This window comes from Notothenia rossii (assembly GCF_949606895.1).
Source record: "Notothenia rossii genome assembly, chromosome: 10".
Taxonomy (NCBI): domain Eukaryota; kingdom Metazoa; phylum Chordata; class Actinopteri; order Perciformes; family Nototheniidae; genus Notothenia; species Notothenia rossii.
Window position 1 is genome coordinate 64665316 of NC_136908.1, and position 9016 is coordinate 64674331.

At 41.7% G+C, this 9016-nt stretch overlaps 1 protein-coding gene across 5 annotated transcripts in view; it reads left to right on the forward strand.

Annotated features, from left to right (window-relative positions):
• LOC307021513 (filamin-C-like) overlaps positions 1 to 5746 on the forward strand; it is a 71339-nt gene extending 65593 nt beyond the window's left edge. For all 5 annotated transcript variants that reach the window (XM_079653703.1, XM_079653705.1, XM_079653706.1 and 2 more), the window contains 8 exons: positions 248 to 517; positions 723 to 860; positions 939 to 1054; positions 1611 to 1743; positions 2395 to 2571; positions 3207 to 3425; positions 3919 to 4125; positions 4476 to 5746. In XM_079653703.1, coding sequence (XP_079509829.1) covers positions 248 to 517; positions 723 to 860; positions 939 to 1054; positions 1611 to 1743; positions 2395 to 2571; positions 3207 to 3425; positions 3919 to 4125; positions 4476 to 4663 — 1448 coding nt within the window. In that variant the 3' untranslated portion in view covers positions 4664 to 5746. The remainder of the gene's footprint in view (positions 1 to 247; positions 518 to 722; positions 861 to 938; positions 1055 to 1610; positions 1744 to 2394; positions 2572 to 3206; positions 3426 to 3918; positions 4126 to 4475) is intronic.
• Positions 5747 to 9016: the final 3270 nt, after the last annotated feature.

Consider the following 9016-nt stretch of genomic DNA (forward strand, 5'->3'; position numbering starts at 1 on the left):
TTTCTCACGTTGGATGTTTTTTGTAATTTTGCGACATTGACCAAAAGTATATAAGTCCATCGTTACAAAATGATGCTAATATTGATCAGTTCCATGCCATAAGGAATGATTAACCGCTAAACAAAATGAAATACTAATTTGTATGATATTTGGATGCCATGTTTTTGGCATCTTGGTGCATGTTCTGATAACCCAGTGTCTTCAGACCCCACCCCACCTGATGCATTATTCTCTTTACCCTCTCCAGGTGAGGCGAGCAGCCAGGAGATGACGGCTCAGGTGACGAGTCCCGGAGGAAAGACGGAGGACGCAGAGATCATCCGGGGGGAAGACAGCGCCTACAGCGTGCGCTTCATCCCGCAGGAGATGGGCGCGCACACCGTGAACGTGAAGTACCGGAACCAGCACGTCCCCGGGAGCCCCTTCCAGTTCACTGTGGGGCCACTGGGGGAGGGGGGGGCGCACAAGGTCCGGGCGGGGGGCACCGGGCTGGAGCGGGGTGTCGCCGGGACCCCAGGTGAGATCAGATATACTGTAGTTTAGTTTATAATGCACTCTGATTTATAATATAATGAATTGTAGTTAGCCATATACTCATTAAGATGAGAAGTACTTTATGTATCAGGCGTTGTTATTGCACTCCATGGGTATTACATTATATGTATTTTACAGTTTGAGAGTAAAGATAATCAGAGGACTTAAGATATGTTGTCTTCGTGCAGCTGAGTTCAGTATCTGGACCCGAGAGGCCGGAGCTGGAGGTCTGTCCATCGCAGTGGAGGGACCGAGCAAAGCAGAGATCACCTTCGAGGACAGGAAGGACGGATCCTGTGGCGTGGCGTACGTCGTTCAGGAACCTGGTGAGACTCTAAAACAAACGTTAGCTTTTTAAGAAAATGGTGGAGATGATCCTGCTGATGTTTACCTTCTCTCTGCAGGTGACTATGAGGTCTCCATTAAGTTTAACGATGAACACATCCCAGACTCTCCGTTCATCGTCCCGATCGCCACGCTGTCCGACGACGCTCGCCGCCTCTCCATCACCAGCCTGCAGGTGGGAACAAGTTACCTCCATTAAAGGTCTCCTATTATACTAATTGTAGGTATTCTCAAATATATAAAACCATGTCTCTGAAGTGTTTTGCTCAAAATACCAAAGAGATCATTCTAGCCTCATCCCCCTCTATCCCAGCTGTTACTAAAGAGATGATTCTGGGTCTGTAGATCAAAAAAAAAAAAAAACACATTTTAGTAATGTGATCATGACGCAGCAAATCTACGATACGATACGATATTACTTTATTTGTCAGATCAAGTCGGAAATTTGACTTGCGTCACAGCAGCTCCGTTGTTCCCCCGATTTTAGAGATGTGGGTACAGAGGAAAAGAGAGAGGGTTTTATTTTCTGACACTTTGTGAGTCTCCTGACACACCGGGGGGACACCGGGGACACACCGGGGACACACCAGGGACACACCGGGGACACTTGGTGATGTAGAAGAGACATCAAAACGTGCATTTTGCATGATAGAAAACCTTTAATTCAAATACAACAACCAGCTTCAGTACTTTAAGTTTAACAATGTATTCATTGTTGTGTTTATTCCCAGGAGATGGGTCTGAAGGTGGGTCAGGAGGCGTCCTTCGCTGTGCAACTGAATGGAGTGAGAGGCCTGATCGACGCTAAGATCCACACGCCGTCCGGAGCCATCGAGGAGTGCTTCATCACGGAGCTGGAAAACGGTACCACACGCACTCTGTCATCAACTAGAGTTACATCTGTCCTGTGGAAGGATTTTATGTACAAACATGGAAGCCAAAAGGTTTGGTTAGGCAAAGATTAATAATAATGTTTCCCGTGGAGTTCCACAAGGCTCTTATCTGGGTCCTTTTCTTTTCTATGTCAAAGTTTTCTTAAAATATGGCGATCCTCAAGGCACAAGCCTGGTGCCACTCGTTGTTTCAGTTTAATATGAGTTATTTCTACCTGTCATGAAATCATGAACAAAATAATTATGTTCATTTCTATGCAGATGACACCCAACTCTACTGAGCTTGAGATTTGTATGATTCCTGATATCTTCATGACATAAAACACCTGAAATGTGGACATCTACAGGACCCAGAAATTCCTGTAATTAAATCTAGACAATCAGCGATTTGCAGATGATACACAACTCTATTTAGCTTTTGATTTTTATGATTCAAGCCTTCTTTACGGCTTTAAAAACTGAAATGATGATTTCTACAGAACTCAAAATGTCCTGCAATGTAACCTTGACATACAGAGATCTCAAGAATTGGAGAGAATACCTTTCAAAACTATTTAAAACACTTGATGCAAAACATTTAACCAATGTGGGCTGATTTACTGTTGATGGACTTATTCCACAGACCAGCACGCTATCCGGTTCATCCCGAGGGAAAACGGAGTTCATTCTATCGACGTTCGTTTCAACGGCAGCCACGTTCCCGGCAGTCCGTTTAAGATCCGAGTGGGAGAGCAAGGACAGGTCGGAGATCCCGGCATGGTGTCCGCCTTCGGTCCGGGACTGGAGGGAGGAACCACAGGTAAACACAACGAGTAAACACCTTGTAAAAACACTCGACTGCAGATTAACGCTAGTCTGTCACAAGGACAGAAAACATTCTGCCTCTGTCATAACTCTGTAATAAATCTGCTCTGTCTGGAAGAGAACTCTCTGCTACTCTGACACCTGGACTTAAACTCACGTTGTACATTTTATATTCAATTGTTTTTCACATTCCATTCCTTACACACTTAATGTATATATAATATCCTGCTTTATATTTTGTTTACTGTAAATGTGTCTTTCAACATGTATATTTTCTACTTTTTTTAAAGCTATGTTTTTTCTATTTGACTCGTTTACATTCAGGATTGTTTATTTGTAGTCTTTTAATTTCTCCAATGTTCAATGCCTTGTCTTTTTATGCTGCTGCAACACAGACATTTCAAACATTGGGATCAATAAAGTACTTCTGATCTTATCTTAATGAGTATATGGCTAACTAAAGTGCATTATATTATAAACTATGGGGTATTATATTTGAAAGTGGAGGGCTGTGCAGACATCTTCTTATCTTATCTTACGTTTCCTCGCTGCGTGATGAATAAAGAAATGCGAATATGAAAATGAAGCTTTTGCATCAAAACTCTTATCTTCTGACGTGTCTTTGTTCAGGCGTGGCGTCAGAGTTTGTGGTGAACACGGTTAACGCCGGCGCCGGAGCGCTGTCGGTGACCATCGATGGACCGTCGAAGGTGAAGATGGACTGCCTGGAGAGCACTGAGGGGTACAAGGTGTCCTACACCCCCATGGCTCCTGGGAACTACCTCATCTCCATCAAATACGGCGGAGCGCAGCACATCGCGGGCAGCCCCTTCAAGGCCAAAGTCTCTGGTGGGTTGGGTTATCCCTGTGATCTTGAACTTTGGCTCATTGGAGAGTTCTACTTATTGCTTACTTTATTATCAATCTCCAAATATGTTTGTACACACAGAAAGATCAAAATACTGTTGCCCACAGTCCCGAGGTATAAAATAACACATTAAAATACAATAACTTCTACTACTGACGTTGTTCTGACAGTCGCACCATAAAAACTCTTTGTCATAACTTCAAACTAACATCATGAGGGAGAGGAGGGAAAAACTGTCCAAATGACGACTCTGTGTTTACACGAGAAACATCTTCCTTGTACTCTCCGTAAAATGAACATTTCATATAAGTTCAGAACATCAGCAAATTGGGAAAACATCTTACATGTTGGGCATTGATCTGTAAAAAGTAGATCTAAAGTTAATGTATGCGTTTTATTTGCAGCCTTTATTGTTAGATTGAAATATGGGTTGGTAGTCGTTGGTTTGAAAAGTGTGTTCGCGTCTCCCTTCAGGTCCTCGTCTCTCCGGCGGACACAGTCTTCACGAAACGTCGTCCGTCCTCGTGGAAACCGTCTCGAAGACCTCCTCGATGGGGGGGCCCTTCGCCTCGTTACCCAAGTTTACTTCAGACGCCAGTAAAGTAATCTCTCGAGGCTCCGGACTCTCCAAGGCCTTCGTGGGTCAGAAGAACACGTTCACGGTCGACTGCACCAGCGCAGGTGAGGAACAGCCACTCAATAATAAACACAAATAACTCTGTAGTTACAAAAAGTGTGGGAATATTAAGGCATTTCTAACCCTCCAGAATATTTGACATATTCAGACATTAAATACATTTTTGAAGCTTGTGAAGACGGGGCGATGACCATCTCTCTGAAATGATGAGGGACAGGCTGACAATAACACTATTATTACCTACACTAGTTTGTAATATGTTTCACATATTGCACTGCGATTGGGATATTTCACGACACCATAATGCAATTTCAGTAAAACCATATGTAGCACAGATTTAAATTGTCTACAGCAGATTTCTACATCCTGAATCTCCAGTCCTGTCTCCTGTCAGGAACCAACATGCTGATGGTGGGCGTCCACGGCCCCAAGACGCCCTGCGAGGAGGTTTACGTGAAACACATGGGCAACAGGATGTACAACGTGACGTACACCGTGAAGGAGCAGGGCAGCTACATCCTGATCCTGAAGTGGGGCGACGACCACGCGCCCGGCAGCCCCTTCCACGTCACCGTGCCCTGAGCCTGAAGCTCTGAAGACACAACGACTGAAGACACAAAGACTGAAGACTGTCCACTTTCTGTTTCAGACCACAGCCCTCACACTCTCTCTGCTTCCCTCTTCTTCATCAGTTAGCATCTCGTTAGCATCAGTTAGCACTTCATTGGCCTCAGTTAGCATCTGGTTAGCATCAGTTAGCATCTCATTAGCATCTCGTTAGCATCAGTTAGCACTTCATTGGCCTCAGTTAGCATCTGGTTAGCATCAGTTAGCATCTCATTAGCATCTCGTTAGCATCAGTTAGCACTTCATTGGCCTCAGTTAGCATCTGGTTAGCATCAGTTAGCATCTCGTTAGTATCTCGTTAGCATCAGTTAGCACTTCATTGGCCTCAGTTAGCATCTGGTTAGCATCAGTAACATCTGGTTAGCATCAGTAACATCTGGTTAGCATCAGTTAGCACCTCACTGGCATCAGTTAACATCTCGTTGTTAGTATTTTGTTGCTCCAGTTACTAATGTTTATATTCTAGTATTTGGTGCCACGAGTAAACACCTCGTAATTACACAATATTATATAATCTTCCGGCTTCAGGAACTAGCCTAAACGCTGAAATGTGTGTTTAGTTGATCTCGAACTCGACCACTGACCTCGGACGGTATCAGCTTTGCTCTGATTGGATGAAACTCTCAGGATTTCTCGGGATATTTCTGGATAAGCTGTGGCTGTGAGAGTGTGTATCTTCCCGTCAGGAGTGTGTGTTAAACCCAGTGTGTTGTGAAAGGAAGTGATGTCGGAGGGTCAGATGTGACTTCAGATTTTATTTATTCTCAGACCCCCCCCCTCTCATCTGATTTTCTTTGACAGAAAATGGTCAACGAGCCGGATGATGATTTTGTATTTTTGCCACAGGAAGTCGTGCGGTGAAGCGGTCGTTTTTTTTCGTGGATGTTGCAGAGAGACGGGATATTACAGAGTGACATTTTATAGTGATTTTTGTATCAGAATAAATGAACTGTTTGATATGTTATTTGTGATTAATAACCCCCACCTGGCGAGATTGTGCAGGCATAATAAAGTTTATCGCTGACTTGCCACAAAAAACACGACTGATGGTCTTCATTTAATTAAAACACATGAATAAATCACAACCTCCTCAATGTGTGCCACAGATATATAGCTCGACCTGAATCACTCTTATAAACAGGTTTTTTATTTAATGATTTAAATGATATTTTCTAATTACTTGTATACTTTGAGGTTAAATGGAAATCATTTTCTGATTCACCGTTATTTTTATTTGAATGTTTATTTTGATTAAAAGTGGCAATTATTTAAAAAAACAAAAGCAAGTAAAACAAATATATATGAAAATTGTAAAAGAAAATAAAAACATGATAACATTATCTGAATTAAAATAAAATAACTCACTAATTTAATAATAAAAAATAACATTAAGAAAATAAAAAGATGAAAGTAATTTGTTGTTGCGAACATGAGCTAAAAGCATAATAAAACCAAATGAGGATTTTCAGATGAGTTGTCGATGTAGAAGCAGGTGAGTGCAGCCGCTGAGCAGCAGGGGGCAGCAGAGACTCATCACACTGAGTCCAGCAGCAACATGAACACTGACAGATCATTCAAAGACACTTTAATGAGAGGAAATAAAACCATTAGGATCAAACAGAGAAGATATATCTAAAGGTTAATATGATTTAAAATAATGTTGATCTTAAACAGAAATGTCTACTTTAAAGAGTCCTCTCCTGCTGATGTTCAGGTGTATATCAGTCTTTAGTGTCTCTACTTTAAAGAGTCCTCTCCTGCTGATGTTCAGGTGTATATCAGTCTTTAGTGTCTCTACTTTAAAGAGTCCTCTCCTGCTGATGTTCAGGTGTATATCAGTCTTTAGTGTCTCTACTTTAAAGAGTCCTCTCCTGCTGATGTTCAGGTGTGTATCAGTATGTAGTGTCTCTACTTTAAAGAGTCCTCTCCTGCTGATGTTCAGGTGTATATCAGTATGTAGTGTCTCTACTTTAAAGAGTCCTCTCCTGCTGATGTTCAGGTGTATATCAGTATGTAGTGTCTCTACTTTAAAGAGTTCTCTCCTGCTGATGTTCAGGTGTATATCAGTATGTAGTGTCTCTACTTTAAAGAGTCCTCTTCTGCTGATGTTCAGGTGTATATCAGTATGTAGTGTCTCTACTTTAAAGAGTCCTCTCCTGCAGATGTTCAGGTGTATATCAGTATGTAGTGTCTCTACTTTAAAGAGTCCTCTTCTGCTGATGTTCAGGTGTATATCAGTATGTAGTGTCTCTACTTTAAAGAGTCCTCTCCTGTTGATGTTCAGGTGTATATCAGTATGTAGTGTCTCTACTTTAAAGAGTCCTCTCCTGCTGATGTTCAGGTGTATATCAGTATGTAGTGTCTCTACTTTAAAGAGTCCTCTCCTGCTGATGTTCAGGTGTATATCAGTATGTAGTGTCTCTACTTTAAAGAGTCCTCTCCTGCTGATGTTCAGGTGTATATCAGTATGTAGTGTCTCTACTTTAAAGAGTCCTCTCCTGCTGATGTTCAGGTGTATATCAGTATGTAGTGTCTCTACTTTAAAGAGTCCTCTCCTGCTGATGTTCAGGTGTATATCAGTATGTAGTGTCTCTACTTTAAAGAGTCCTCTCCTGCAGATGTTCAGGTGTATATCAGTATGTAGTGTCTCTACTTTAAAGAGTTCTCTCCTGCTGATGTTCAGGTGTATATCAGTATGTAGTGTCTCTACTTTAAAGAGTCCTCTCCTGCTGATGTTCAGGTGTATATCAGTATGTAGTGTCTCTACTTTAAAGAGTCCTCTTCTGCTGATGTTCAGGTGTATATCAGTATGTAGTGTCTCTACTTTAAAGAGTCCTCTCCTGCTGATGTTCAGGTGTATATCAGTATGTAGTGTCTCTACTTTAAAGAGTCCTCTCCTGCTGATGTTCAGGTGTATATCAGTATGTAGTGTCTCTACTTTAAAGAGTCCTCTCCTGCAGATGTTCAGGTGTATATCAGTATGTAGTGTCTCTACTTTAAAGAGTCCTCTCCTGCAGATGTTCAGGTGTATATCAGTATGTAGTGTCTCTACTTTAAAGAGTCCTCTTCTGCTGATGTTCAGGTGTATATCAGTATGTAGTGTCTCTACTTTAAAGAGTCCTCTCCTGTTGATGTTCAGGTGTATATCAGTATGTAGTGTCTCTACTTTAAAGAGTCCTCTCCTGCTGATGTTCAGGTGTATATCAGTATGTAGTGTCTCTACTTTAAAGAGTCCTCTCCTGCTGATGTTCAGGTGTATATCAGTATGTAGTGTCTCTACTTTAAAGAGTCCTCTCCTGCTGATGTTCAGGTGTATATCAGTATGTAGTGTCTCTACTTTAAAGAGTCCTCTCCTGCTGATGTTCAGGTGTATATCAGTATGTAGTGTCTCTACTTTAAAGAGTCCTCTCCTGCTGATGTTCAGGTGTATATCAGTATGTAGTGTCTCTACTTTAAAGAGTCCTCTCCTGCTGATGTTCAGGTGTATATCAGTATGTAGTGTCTCTACTTTAAAGAGTCCTCTCCTGCTGATGTTCAGGTGTATATCAGTATGTAGTGTCTCTACTTTAAAGAGTCCTCTCCTGCTGATGTTCAGGTGTATATCAGTATGTAGTGTCTCTACTTTAAAGAGTCCTCTCCTGCAGATGTTCAGGTGTATATCAGTATGTAGTGTCTCTACTTTAAAGAGTCCTCTTCTGCTGATGTTCAGGTGTATATCAGTATGTAGTGTCTCTACTTTAAAGAGTCCTCTCCTGCAGATGTTCAGGTGTATATCAGTATGTAGTGTCTCTACTTTAAAGAGTCCTCTTCTGCTGATGTTCAGGTGTATATCAGTATGTAGTGTCTCTACTTTAAAGAGTCCTCTCCTGTTGATGTTCAGGTGTATATCAGTATGTAGTGTCTCTACTTTAAAGAGTCCTCTCCTGCTGATGTTCAGGTGTATATCAGTATGTAGTGTCTCTACTTTAAAGAGTCCTCTCCTGCTGATGTTCAGGTGTATATCAGTATGTAGTGTCTCTACTTTAAAGAGTCCTCTCCTGCTGATGTTCAGGTGTATATCAGTATGTAGTGTCTCTACTTTAAAGAGTCCTCTCCTGCAGATGTTCAGGTGTATATCAGTATGTAGTGTCTCTACTTTAAAGAGTCCTCTCCTGCAGATGTTCAGGTGTATATCAGTATGTAGTGTCTCTACTTTAAAGAGTCCTCTCCTGCAGATGTTCAGGTGTATATCAGTATGTAGTGTCTCTACTTTAAAGAGTCCTCTTCTGCTGATGTTCAGGTGTATATCAGTATGTAGTGTCTCTACTT